This window comes from Erpetoichthys calabaricus, chromosome 11 (genome assembly GCF_900747795.2).
Source record: "Erpetoichthys calabaricus chromosome 11, fErpCal1.3, whole genome shotgun sequence".
In the NCBI taxonomy this organism is placed as follows: domain Eukaryota; kingdom Metazoa; phylum Chordata; class Cladistia; order Polypteriformes; family Polypteridae; genus Erpetoichthys; species Erpetoichthys calabaricus.
The window spans coordinates 53,376,908-53,392,010 of NC_041404.2; the positions used below are offsets into that span (position 1 = coordinate 53,376,908).

At 40.7% G+C, this 15,103-nt stretch overlaps 1 protein-coding gene across 1 annotated transcript in view; it reads right to left on the reverse strand.

The window, feature by feature from the left end:
* itk (IL2 inducible T cell kinase) overlaps positions 1-14,490 on the reverse strand; it is a 105,891-nt gene extending 91,401 nt beyond the window's left edge. Inside the window, exon 1 of the mRNA XM_028813088.2 lies at positions 14,229-14,490. Coding sequence (XP_028668921.1) covers positions 14,229-14,366 — 138 coding nt within the window. The 5' untranslated portion in view covers positions 14,367-14,490. The remainder of the gene's footprint in view (positions 1-14,228) is intronic.
* Positions 14,491-15,103: the final 613 nt, after the last annotated feature.

Here is a 15,103-nt window from a genome sequence, read left to right on the forward strand (position 1 = left end):
TCTATCAATCTATCTATCTATAACAGGGGTCCCCAACTCTGGTCCTGGAGGGCCACAATGGCTGCAGGTTTTCATTCTCACCCTTTTCTTAATCAGTGACCTGTTCTTGCTGCTAATTGACTTCTTTTGAATTCATTTTAATTGACTTGCTCTTGAAGACTCAGAGCCCTTAATTATTTCTTTTTCCTTAATTAGGAGCCAAACAATAATGAGATACAAAATGATCCAAAACATGATGTGGTATAGTGGGTCCGCAGCTTCCAAAAAAAAAAAAAAAAAAGGCTGGGTTTTAAATCCGTATAGCCGTGCTGTTCTCCGTGGGTTCGATTGCATGGCCGCGGGGAGTTATTGGGGTAGTGAGAGTGAGTCGCACCTACACATGTGGGTGATGTCGTTATCGATTGCCTCATTGGCTTCCTGCGGTGCGTGATTAAGGCGCTGTGCCCACGGATGTATATATATCGGTCGACACTTGAAATGGGGGATTGATAAATTGTAGAAGAAAAATGGAAGAATATAGGGAGATAGAGATGGAAAGATGTATAGAGGTTACATGAAGAGAAGGGCAGTCTAAGCAGGAGGTTCTGGCTGCCTGTAAGGAGGAGACAGTATGAGCTGGGGCCCTGCGAAGGAGCGATAGTTGGTGGCTCTCAGGGGGCTAGTAAACCCCACTGAAAGCTCAAGTGAGTGGGGTGAGCAGGGCAGGTGTCCTCCCGAGGGATCTGAGGAGCGACTGCGGGAGCGCGACAGATGAAGGGAGGAGAGCCAACCTCGGAAGGTCTGGCAGTGACGTCCGTAAGGAGGCCAAGATGGAGGTTGGCTGAAGGAGCTCGTGGCTGTGGGGTCTCCGCCGGCTGATGCAGCAATGGGTGAGCCGGGGAGAAAGAGAGACGGAGGTGGGCTGGAAAGTAAGGACAGTAAAGAGAGGGAGAGACTGCATTTTAACTTTTGCATTGTTACCTCTGATTTTAAAGGATTTATTTATTGATTGATTTATTGATTTATTTATCTTCACTGGACACTCGTTTTATGGATTATTTATTGAACCTGAGGCACTGCACTTTTGTCTGGACACTGTTTCTTGTTTTAATAAAAGCACTTTTAGGATATATCCACTGGCTTCATGTGAGATTTGTCCTCATTTGTCAGCTTATCTGGGTGACATTACCGACGGTGTTGGGTTTAGGGCTCCTGGAAGGCAATGTGAGCATTGAGCAGACCCACATCGTCACACATGAGCAGCAAACTGTGACCATCATACAATATCTGAAAATAAAGAAAGGTGAAGGTCTCAGGAATGTCGATCTGCTCAGGTCCCCCAACACATTTGACCAGTGGTCTTAGAAAAGAGAAAATCAACAATTTCACAAATGTCTGCCATTGCACAATGAGAGCAGCAACAAGACATGGAATTAAAGAACAAGTTTAATTAACGACAAGAATCAGAACCTAACTGAGCAACTGGTTGGAGTTTGAGACCCTGACTTAGCTGGTCTTCTGTTAACTCCCTAACTTCACGTTTCATTTCTCTTTGGGTGCCATTTAAGGAAAGAAATGAAGCAATCCAGAGTAATGGTGAAGAAATTCAGGGGAACAAATCTTAAAAAAACAAGTCAATTAAAATTAATTCAAAAGAAGCTACTTAGCAGCAGAAACAGGCCACTAAGTAACAAAATAGTTACAATGAAAGCTGCAGCCACTGGGGCCCTCCAGGATCGGAGTTGGAGACCCCTAATCTATAATATAGTGACTTTTCTGTCAATCTATCTGTCGATTATAAACATATTTAAAATGTGCACCATTACATTACATTACAGGCGGAGTGGTGGCTCTGAGGCTAGGGATCTGCACTGGCAATCGGAATTGAAATGCCTTGAGCAAGGCCCTTAACCTGCAATTGCTGAGCGCTTTGAGTAGTGAGAAAAGCGCTATATAAATGCAAAGAATTATTATTATTATTATTACATATTCAAATTGTCTACTGCAACTAAATCTTACCATTATAAAGTACCTTTCATAGTAAGCATTATTTCAAACCATTTTGCACATTAAATTGTTTCAGAATAACTTAGCATATTAGTGAGCAAAGAAACTATCAAATACAAATCATTTACAACAAAAAATACGAATCGTAAGAAGCAAATTTAAGAAGCGGTCCCAGGGTTGGTGTCATTGTCTTGGACTGCTGTGTCACCTGAATCGGAGGTCTTGGCCAGCCTCAATGGCTGATTTAATTACATAGCTTCAGTTAGCACAATACTTCAGGTGCATATCTCACTTGTTAACCAATGTGGTTTTCTATTTTAAACAAGTGTGGCCTTTTAGATAATGTCGCCTTGGGCTGTTTGCTGCTGTGTTTCACTCGAAAGACCCACCAGCCCAGGGACCACAACCCTCCATCACATGCTTTCCATTTCTCTGTTTTTATCATTTAAGAATCAACTTTGTCACAGATGTTTCTCCTAAAATTTTGTAGGAGAAATAGCCTGAGACATGAGCTACAACTGAGGTAAAAGGAGTTAAAATGGAGAATTTGGTTTGAGAAGCATGTTATATTTTATGAGCTCTCATTCTAGTCTTGTTTTATCTCTTTCAAGACTTCAGATTTTTAGTGAATTGATGCTTCTCACTGAGGTGACTTCCAACATTTGAGCTACGATCGGTTCCATTTCTTTTGTTTCCCCAACTCTACCACAGGCAGGCAAAATGACTTTCTTGTGGTCAAATGGTGTCAGCGGTGGGATTTGAACTCACAACTTCAGGGCTTGTTGTCCAGACTCTTAACCACCACACCACACCACCTGCCTTTCCTTCCAGAATGTTGTATGACACTAATTGGAGCACAGCAATATGAATTACAACACCTAATCATATTATTCAGAAGAGAGGACAGCAGTTTTGTAATCGTGTAAAGTGTTTTATTACCACAAATAACTGTTCATACATTTCACCACATATTACTGACCACAAAATGCAAAAAAAAAAAAAATGTCAAGACACAACTTGGACAATCTTCACCCATTTTGTGACTTTGCTGAGATCTCCGCTGAAACTCACGAGAAAACCCTTGAGAGGATACTGGAGGTATTTTATTTCAGTAGAAAAATCTGAGAAGCAATGAGACAAAAGAACATGTCTCCGTTTTACTTCCTTTTTTATGTCATTGTTGTCTAGGAGAAACCAAAAAAGATATAACTTGGGATTTTTCATTCTGATGGGCAGAAATAACACGTTTCTTGGCATTGTCCTTGTTGTACACGACACACTTGGTCGTTGGTGTTTGTGTCCACTCAGCAGGCGGCAGGATGCCCATATAGTGCTGTCCGGACACTATATATCGAAGAATTTATTAAAGAAATCTTCTTGGTGCTTTTATAAGTGTGTCTTGGACGTCTGTCTGGTGGGTCTAATTAAGACACTGGCTGGAATGAAAACCCGTAGCCACTGTGACCCTCCAGGACCGTGATTGAGGACTCCTGGTCTACAGGTTCCACATCATCCAATTGACTGTCACTATCTCGATTACTGTCATTATCATCAAAATATACATCTGGCAGCAGCTCTTGTTCAGTAGTGGTTTCCACCCTTGTCCTTAACGCATATTGATATCTCCTGACTCCCTGAATCTTTTCACAATGTTATTAACTGTAGATAGTGACAGGCCTAAATTCTTTCAAAGTCAAAGTGAACTTTATTGTCATCTCAACCATATAGATAGATAGATAGATAGATACTTTATTAATATACAGTATAATATATATACAGGTGCTGGTCATAAAATTAGAATATCATGACAAAGTTGATTTATTTCAGTAATTCCATTCAAAAAGTGAAACGTGTATATTAGATTCATTCATTACACACAGACTGATGTATTTCAAATGTTTATTTCTTTTAATGTTGATGATTATAACTGACAACTAATGAAAGTCCAAATTCGATATCTCAGAAAATTAGAATATCAATTAAGACCAATGCAAAAAAAGGATTTTTAGAAATGTTGGCCAACTGAAGGGTATGAACATGAAAAGTATGAGCATGTACAGCACTCAATATTTAGTTGGGGCTCCTTTGGCCTGGATTACTGCAGCAATGCGGCGTGGCATGGAGTCGATCAGTCTGTGGCACTGCTCAGGTGTTATGAGAGCCCATGTTGCTCTGATAGTGGCCTTCAGCTCTTCTGAATTGTTGGGTCTGGCGTATTGCATCTTCCTCTTCACAATACCCCATAGATTTTCTATGGGGTTAAGGTCAGGCGAGTTTGCTGGCCAATCAAGAACAGGGATACCATGGTCCTTAAACCAGGTACTGGTAGCTTTGGCACTGTGTGCAGGTGCCAGGTCCTGTTGGAAAATGAAATCTGCATCTCCATAAAGTTCGTCAGCAGCAGGAAGCATGAAATGCTCTAAAACTTCCTGGTAGACGGCTGCGTTGACCTTGGACCTCAGAAAACACAATGGACCAACACCAGCAGATGACATGGCACCCCAAAACATCACTGACTGTGGAAACTTTACACTGGACCTCACGCAACATGGATTCTGTGCCTCCCCTCTCTTCCTCCAGACTCTGGGACCTTGATTTCCAAAGGAAATGCAAAATTTACTTTCATCAGAAAGCAGCAGTCCAGTCCTTTTTGTCTTTAGCCCAGGCGAGACGCTTCTGACGCTGTCTCTTGTTCAAGAGTGGCTTGACACAAGGAATGCGATAGCTGAAACCCATGTCTTGCATACGTCTGTGCGTGGTGGTTCTTGAAGCACTGACTCCAGCTGCAGTCCACTCTTTGTGAATCTCCCCCACATTTTTGATGGGTTTTGTTTCACAATCCTCTCCAGGGTGCGGTTATCCCTATTGCTTGTCCACTTTTTTCTACCACATCTTGTCCTTCCCTTCGCCTCTCTATTAATGTGCTTGGATACAGAGCTCTGTGAACAGCCAGCCTCTTTAGCAATGACCTTTTGTGTCTTGCCCTCCTTGTGCAAGGTGTCAATGGTCGTCTTTTGGACAACTGTCAAGTCAGCAGTCCTCCCCCATGATTGTGTAGCCCTATAGAACTGGACTGAGAGACCATTTAAAGGCTTTTGAGTTAATTAGCTGATTAGAGTGTGGCACCAGGTGTTTTCAATATTGGAGCTTTTCACAATATTCTAATTTTCCGAGATACTGAATTTGGGACTTTCATTAGTTGTCAGTTATAATCATCAACATTAAAAGAAATAAACATTTGAAATACATCAGTCTGTGTGTAATGAATGAATCTAATATACAAGTTTCACTTTTTGAATGGAATTACTGAAATAAAATCAACTTTGTCATGATATTCTAATTTTTATGACCAGCATCTGTATATATATATATATATATATATATATATTATATATATATATATATTATATATATATATATATATATAGATATATATATATATATATATATATATATATATATATATATATATATATATATATATATATATATATATACACAAGTATACAGATAGACAAAATTGCGAAGTTCAGGGTCCACAGTGTAACAACATGAAGTGCAAATCATAAATTAAAAAATAGATTTAAAATTTAAATTTAAAATTAAAACACAAACAAGGCAAGACATTGTGCAAAGACAAGACAAAGAAGTAGAAGCAATATTGACGTGTAGTTAGCAATATGAACATTGATGCAATGTATGGTATTTGCAATTTAGATACATAAATATAGTCAATAGATATGTAATCTAATAAATAAATAATAAATAATAGATATAGATAATACAGAAATGATCAGTGTATGATAATAGTTGTTTAAGAGGTGTAAACAATGACAGGTCAGAATGTTTCACAGCAGAATGATATCAAGAGTGTCAAAATCCTTCAAGGTCAGTATGAGATTTTCAGTTCTTTTCTACCTGCACACTCGTCTTTGCAGGACAGTGGCTCACATGTATAAAAGTTCTGTTTTTAGAGGTGGTTGAGGCCGTGTGGAAGGTCCCAGGGGGCAGCATGGTGTTAAGGAATCTAACAGCTTGGGGGTAAAAACTCTCCTGCAGCCTGGCAGATCTGGCTCTGATGCTGCAGTATCTTCTCTTGGATGGCAGAAGTGTGAAAAGTCCCTGTGAGGGGTGTAAGGGGTCCTGCACAATGCTGCAGGCCTTGCGGACACTGCGTTTGTAAAATATGTCTTGTAGTGAAGGGAGAGGCACCCCAATAATGTTCTCTGCTGTCTTCACTATCCTTTGTGTTCGGATATGTTGCAGTTGCATACCAGGCCGTGAGTGCAGCTGGTCAGAACGCTCTCAATGGTTCCTCTGTAGAACATGGTGAGGATGGAAGTGGGAAGACTTGCTCGCTTCAGCCGCCTCAGGAAGTGTAGTCTCTGCTGGGTTTTCTTGATTAGAGATAGATTGTTGTCTTCACACCATGCAGACAGCCGTTCCACCTCATCTCTGTATGCTGTTTCATCATCCCCTGCTTATCAGTCCCAGCACCGTAGTATCATCCGCAAAACTTGATGATGTGGTTGGTATTGTGCGTGGCTGTGCAGTCATGAGTCAGCAGGATGAACAGCAGTGGACTAGGCACGCAGCCCTGCGGCGCTCCAGTGCTCAGTGTGATGTTGCTGGAAGTGTTGTGGCCCATCCGAACTGACTGGGGTCTCTCTGTCAAGAAGTCCAGGATCCAATTGCAGAGGGTGGGTGTTCAGGCCCAACCTGCTCAGTTTTACAAACCATCTTTGGAGGGATGATTGTGTTGAAGGCGGAGCTAAAGTCTATGAATAGCATCCTGACAGATGTGTCTTTTTTATCCAGATGTGTCAGGAGGAGAGGTGAAGGGCAGCGCATATGGCATCCTCAGTTGACCTGTTTGAGTGGTATGCAAACTGAAGAGGGTCAAGGGAGGCAGGGAGATTAGTCTTTATGTGTGACATGACTAACCTTTCGAAGCACTTTCATGATGATTGGCGTGAGTGCAACTGTCCGGTAGTCATTCAAGCATGTCACTGATGACTTGTTCGGCCCCAGGTATGATGGTGGTCGACTTGAAGCATGCTGGGACTAACGACCGGCTCAGAGATGTGTTGAAGATGTCTGTGAGGACACCAGCCAGTTGACTGGCACATTCTTTGAGGCACATGACCAGGTATGTTGTCAGGTCCTGCAGCCTTGCGTGGATTGACTCTGGATAGAGTCCTCTTCACGTCAGTTATGGAGAGACAGAGTACCTGGTCAGTGGAGGGAGGTGTTGCTTTTCTCGCAGCGCTATTCTATACGCTGAGAAACCTTGTTTTTAAATTGACAGTGTGAAGCCAAGCTGGACACAGGTTTATTGACAATAAAGCACACTGTGCACATATCACCAACACCACAACACACAATTCAATCCCTTCCTCGCCGCCAATCCATCCTCTCCAATCCTTCTCCAGGCTTTGTTCTCTTCCTCCTGACTCTGGCCAAAGAATGGAAGCGACCGGCTCCCTTATATAGGGCACCCAGAAGTACTCCAAGTGCCCAACCAGCTTCTTCCGGTTGGGTGTGGCCAAATAAGGCCCTGGAAAAGTCCATGCGCCCCCACCCCCTTGCCGGTGGTTTACGGGATCCAACAGGGTTTGAGCTCCCACTCTCATGAACCGAGGCCCTGCTGGAAACCTCCATCGGCCTGGGGGAGAAACTGTCCTAAAAACAGTCTCTCACACTCTGGGCATCCCGTCCACAACCCACAACATGACGTTCAGCACAAAGTGGAGAGCCACGACTTGCAAAGACTAAGCCTATGGTGGAGGCTCCTTTAATAAGCCAGTCTTGATACCCACACCAGTCAACCTGCTAAACTGAGGAAACTTACAGAATGTTGCTTGTGTAACCTGGACACTCTTACTTTGCCTCTGTCCCACCTGGTTTTTTTTTTTTGGAGTGTGTGGCAGGCATTCAATTTCTCAATTTGTTCATGTTTAACAAATAGAATTAAGTTTATGGGTGAAAACACGGAAATTTTTTTCTTTGTCCTTTAGCCTGTTAAAGAAAGGTACAAGTGAATTACTAAATTATAGATTTTAGTTTTTTTTGCATCTTTTAGAAAGACACGGGGAAAACATGCAAACTCCATGCAGGGAGGAACCCTGGGATGTAGACCCTGGTCTTTTTATTGTGAAGCAGCAGCAGTACCACTGCGCCACCATGCCACCCAGACCTACAATATGTACCAGATATTATGAGGGGAACGAAGGGGATCATTCACAAGTCTAATTGTCTGTGGATAAAAACTATTCCATAGTCTTGTACTCCTTGATTTCACACTCCTGTAGTGTCTACCTGATGACAGGAGTGTGAACAGACTGTGCTGAGGATGGGTTCTGTCCTTTATAATGCTGTAGGCCCATCCTCCTGATGACTCCAGGATTGTACACATTGTCCAAAGGTGCAACAGCTATTCCTGAAAATGGTGTGGGCAGCGCTGACCACCCGCTGTAGGACTTTGTGGTCTTGCGCAGAGCAGTTACCAAACCAGCCGGTGATGGCATTGGTAAGAAAACTCTCAAGAGTACCACCTAGTACTAGCCATTATAAATGTTTGGGGGTGGCAAGTGAGGCGACCACCCCAGGCCCTGTGCCTAAGAGGGCCCCGCTTTTGAGGTCTGGGGTGTCCCGTCTGAGTGGATTTGTCAAGTTATATTCTCCAGTATATATATACTGACACTGACACTACCCTCGGGATCCTGGAAAAGGCCTCGCCCCTTCCAGTCTGGATCATATAAAAGGGCAACATGCCTGGAGTACCATGTCCCATTTCAACCTTGAACTTGAAACTGGAAGGAGCTGCCGAGCTGCCTGAAGAAGACGTCCTTCAGTTACGGTTTAATCTGAAAGCTGTCATGGCTGTTTGGCTTTGTTTCTTTAGAGGCTGGATAGGCCAACTTTTCTTTTGATCGCAAGCCACAATACTTTTGGGATTCTTTCACTAAATGGGGTTGCCTGACTGACTCCCCAATGTTTACAGTGGGGCTCATTGAGTCTTCCTGGCCATGACAATAAATAGTATATATATTACAGTACACCAACAGCAATAAACCTTTATTGAGCCTCACTGGGACTGTCACTGCTCTTTTTATCTTTACCCAAATCAGATGTTTTTCTTTCTTTTTTCTATTTAGGTGAGTATTTGAAAGGGGGATTTTTGTTTGTTATAATAATTGTCATAATATTGTCTGTAAAAAGCCAAAATTTCCTCCAGAAAAAAAAAAGTTCCATCTACTGTATCTATCTAGTATATAGTGCCTTTAATATCTACTTATTTGTCTGTCTATCTGTTCTCAAGTAAATATATTGTAACAGGCAGCCATGGCCATTACCCAGCTGCGACGCTAGCTGGAATGAAGGACTGGGGGAGAGAGCATCTGCGAGGCACTGCCTCCCCTGGGATGCTAGAGGGCAGCCCTCCTGGGAGGCTGTGGCACCACGGATTCCCGCAGGGCACTCTGGGACTTGGAGTTTGGTGCAGCCCAGTTGGGTTCCGTGGGGGCCGCCAGGGGGAGCTGCAGAGCTCTACCTTGAACTTCCATCACACCTGGGAGTGATTCCAGGTAACGCTAATGAGCCACCTGGAGCACTCCCAGGAGCACCATAAAAGGGGCCGCCATTCACTCCATGCGGGGAGCTAGAGTCGGAAGATAGAAGGACGAAGCTTGCCGGAAGAGGAGTGGCGGCGGATGGATGGACGGACGGACAGATAGAGAAAGATGAAGAGAAGAACAGGACTGTGATTTATGTACTATTGGTGATTTGTACTGTGCTGTGCTCTGAGGAGCGAGGAATAAGCGCTTCCCGGCTGTAAATAAAGTGTGTTGTGTGCTGCACTCGTGTCTCTGCCTGTCTGCGTCCGGTTAGGGTAGCTGTATGCACCCCAGTGGATCTTTCTGATCTTAAAATAGGTTATTACAATAGCAATTCATGAGAGGAATTCATAATTCATTGCAGAATTACGGTATTTTAGGGTTCCTCTACAGTGGCCTCTTTCTCTCGCCCAATTTGGCTCAATAACTAATCAGCACATCGTCATCTCCTAACAAGGTTAGGGTTAGGGTTAGGTTAAGTTTACAGTTTGGTATTTTTCTGTCCAGCCGTTTTAGCTCTCAACCATCCTCAAGAAACTGTGACACACACAGACACAGACAGACAGACACCCATCATCATGATATCGATGTTTTCAGTATCATGGGACCCTAAAACGTCAAAATCCATTGAAAACAAGAGATCATAATTTTTGATGAATTTAAAGCAGGGGTCTCCAACACGTCGCTCGTGAGCTACCAGTAGCGCGTAACCCCTTTCCAAGTAGCTCGCCAAAGGGTTAATTAATCCTACATACATTTGAAAACTTGATTAGTCAAATTAGGGGTGGGCGATCTTTCCAAAAAATCGTATCATGATCCTTTTAACACAAAATCACGATCCACAATCTGAATTGCAATCTCTCTTTTCAATGTGGCAGACAATTAAGAGAATATCCGGACTCAAACTCGACAAGACCTAAGTAACACTTTATTTTAAATATCAAACAAAGTTGAATTCAATTGTTCTCTCGTTCGCTAGCTAAGCGAAGTTAAGGACCACGCCCCGAAGCTGGCGAGTGAGTGAGGAAGAGGCCCCTCCCCTCGGCCCGCTGCGTGTTTCTCAATAAATCGGTACCACAAGCGAACTCTGATACATAGCGAAATGAGAGAAGTCACAAAATCAACCGGAATGTTCAAGCAAATTATAGAAAAAAACCCGATCTAAATCCGTTAAGTAGTTCTCTCGTGAAAAGCAAACAGACAGACAGACATTGGATTTTATATATTATATATTAGTAAACCTTCAAAATAATGTGCAGTTAAAGTCTCAACAGGATTCTCAGCATTTCTGGAGCTTAGTAGAGCCAGATAACTACAAGAATTTTCACCAAGCAGCTCTGAAAATGTCTGCTTTGTTTGGGTCTCCATACCTCGGCGAGTCTGACATTAATGTCATGAAATCAAAGTTCAGAACACGACTGACAGACGAACATTGAAATGACTCCATAAGAGTGAACCTCAGTGGCTCCACTCCACCATACACCTCATTGCCAGTCATCTGACTCACTAAAAACACATCACACATGCAACTGGACCTGTGAATAAAGTGACACAGTGACATGTGACAAAATGACAAAGGAATAAGTCAGATCTGTGGATTTGGAATTGCATTGTTCTGTTTTGACACCATTCATGTTTTAATTCAATAATTTGAGATACACTAGAAAATGCATACAGACATACAAAATGCCCTTGCAGGTGAACTAAATATTATTTTGTGATGTTTTAATGCAAAATGTGAGTTGTGGACACCAACATTTTGTAAATGTTCAGGCAAAACAAGCTTATTAAGTTGGTTTGGATTGAAATAAGCTATGAGAAGAAACATTAGAAAACAGGAGTAGCTCTCGGCCATTTTCATTTTGTAAAAGTAGCTCTCAGGGAAAAAAAGGTTGGAGACCCCTGATTTAAAGTTTTCGCCCCCCCCCCCCCTCCCCCATAGACAATAGGTTATGGTGTGGGAGGGTGCAAAGCAAAAATTAGAATATCGTGCTACAGGTCACTTGTTTTTGCAATTAATTTCAAAAGGTAAAGTTTCATATATGCTGCATTCATTACAAGTAAAGTGAAATATTTCAAGCCTCATGTTGTTCTAATGTTGATGGTTATGGTAGATAGCTCATGAAAATCAGAAATCCAGTATGTCAAATTATTTAATTATGTCATTTCAAGTTTGAGTAAATTGCTCTTCAAACAGTATGAATGCTGTGTATCTCTCGGTCTCGGTCAGTACACACAATCATGGGGAAGATGGCTGACTTGACAGTTGCCCAGAAGACGATCATCGACACCCTCCACAAGGAAGGTAAGCCACAGAAGGTCACTGCTGAAAAGGCTGGCTGTTCGCAGAGTGCTGCATAAAAGCATATTAATGGAAAGTTGACTGGACTGGAAAAGTGTGGTTGGAAAAGGTGCACAAGCAACAGGGATGACCACCATTTGGAAATCAAAGTCCTGGAGTCTGGTGGAAGAGTCCAAGCATCTTAAATCCAGCGTGATGATTTGGGGCATCATGTCATCTGCTGAGGCTGGTAAACTGTGTTTAATTAAATCCAAAGCCAACACAGCAGTCTACCAGACATGCTTTATGAAGATGCCAATTTCCTTTAACAGCAGGACTTAGCACCTGCCCACAGTGGCAATACTACCAAATGGTTTGTTGACCAAGTCATTACTGTGCTTGATTAGCCAGTCAGGCACCTCACAGATAATCTATGGGGTATTGTCAAGAGGAAGATGAAACCCACCCAACCCAAAAATAATAGACGAGCTGAAGGCCGATATCAAAACACCCTCGGCTTCAATCACACCTCAGCAGGGGCCACAAGCTGATCGCCTCCATGCCACGCCACATTGATGCAGTAATTTGTGGTAAAGGAGCCCCAACCAAGTATGGACTGCACAGATGAACAGACTTTTCAGAAGCTGAACATTTCTGTTTTGTAAATCCTTTTTTGATTGATCGTTAGTAATATGTTAATAATATGAGACACAGGATTTCTCATTTTCATGAGATATCTGCCATAATCATCAATATTAAAAAAAAGGCTTGAAATATTTCACTTTACGTGTAATGAATATAGCATATATGAAGGTTTACCTTTTTCAAATCAATTACGAAAACAAATAACTTTGTTCTTGTTATTCTAATTTTTTGAGATGTACCTGTATACAGTATGTATGCACATACATATATAGGTGCATCTCAAAAAAATAGACATATATTATATATATATATAATATATATGTTATATGTAAAGACAGAAACTGGATAAACCTAGCATTACCCAAAAAGATTACTCAGGTAAAATTAGAAACTCAAATTTTATTCCAGCTTTACCCAGGACTGCTGGAAACTGCAAGCTCTACCCGGGTAATACTAGGTTTATCGATATATATTATATATATATATATATATATATATAGATACACACACATACACATACATACATGCATACATACATACACATATATACACACACACACACATTTATATATATATATACACATACATACATATATATATAAACACACATATAAATACATACATACATACAGTACATATAAGTGTACCACAAACACACATTTTATATATATTATATATATATATATATATATATATGGCATTCGTAGTCTGATTATATATATATATATATATATATATATATATATATATAGTTTATACACACACACACACACACGCACACACACACATTTATATATATACACACATATAAATATATACAAATATACACATGAACATACATACACATATATATACATATAAATACATATACAGTATACAAATATACACATAAACATACATACATACATACATACTGCACATACATATAGATATACCACACACACACACAATATATATATATATAGATATATATATACACAGACCCCACTTATACAGTATTTAAACATGTTCAGACCCCTTCACTTTCTGCCCACTTTATTGTATTGCAGATTTCATTTTTATACAAACACATATTCCAATTTTGTCCATCAGCCTCCACTCAATAACCCAACTTGACCAAGTGAGAACTGCTTTAGAAAGGTTGCAAATGTATTAAAACTCAAAAAACTGAAATCTCTTTTTCGTTTACATAAGTTAGCCTCTGCAAGCTTGGCACGCCTGTTAGTGCCATTTATCCTCTCCTTCCTATACCGTATATTATACATTTATGTGTTAGCTTGGATCTGTGAAAAAAGACAACAATTAGCACATTCTGTGCTGGTTTACTTATATCATCCATGTAGAATTTGCTAAAAAACTCAATTTAAAGTTTTGTTTTGATTTTGAAAAGCTCCAACCTCACTCGATTTTACTCATCCAATGTTCATATTTTAGTGATATAAGCTTATTGGGACATTATTGTCATGGAGTGGTATAAATGTAGAGTTCTACTAAATATTGACATGCTGAGATAGTATTTGAATGATTCAGCTGTACAAATTTTGAGCTTACATTTTACTTGAAATTCACTTAATATTAGTAAACTAAAGCAAGTATATTTTTATATGTGATAAATTAAATTTTATATTAAAGCAAATTAATAAATCAGCAACCAAAATGTAGCCCATCAATTTATTTAAAGAATAAAATAGACTACTTACAGCATGCCGATATTCATAATATGCCAGCTCATCCTTCCTCAGAATGAAATATCTTTCTTTATAATTACAAGGTGAGGTTCTCCTCTTCTGTTGAGATTTTTTAAAAAGAAACTCTTCTAAAATAATGTTGGAAGTCATCCTACAAAATGAAGGTCTGTCATGGAGAAATCCTGGGTTAAAGCCCACAAATCGCAGTAAGAGTTAATTAGAGGACAATCAAGTATGTTAATTAAAACGATCAATGCGCACAACATTATCTCCAAAACAATCACCAGTTTATGGCAGGCGCTGCTTCCGGCACGTTAGCAGAATAAACCACTTCCTTGCAAGAAACGTTTCAGCAATCAGTTTACACCTTTCCAAACACAAACTGAGCAGGATGGTAAAGAAATAAAATCTAAGCCCAGAAAATGTAAGTAAATAAACAAGAAAACAAAATTTATGAATAAATAAATATTCGATAGATAGATAGATAGATAGATAGATAGATAGATAGATAGATAGATAGATAGATAGATAGATAGATAGATAGATAGATAGATAGATAGATAGATAGATAGATAGATAGATAGATAGATAGATAGAGTCACACATGTGCGCATGGGAGGTAGCTAAAGGGCTCTTCTTCTTCTTTCGGCTGCTCCCGTTAGGGGATGCCACAGCAGATCATCTTCTTCCATCTCTTTCTGTCCTCGTCATCTTGCTCTGTCCTCTCTCGCTGCATCCATAAACCTTCTCTTAGGCCTTCCTCTTTTTCTCTTACCTGGCAGCTCTAGCCTTAGTACCCTTCTCCCAATATACCCCTCATCTCTCCTCTGCACATGTCCAAACCAACGCAATCTCGCCTCTCTGACTTTCTCTCCCAACTTGAGCTG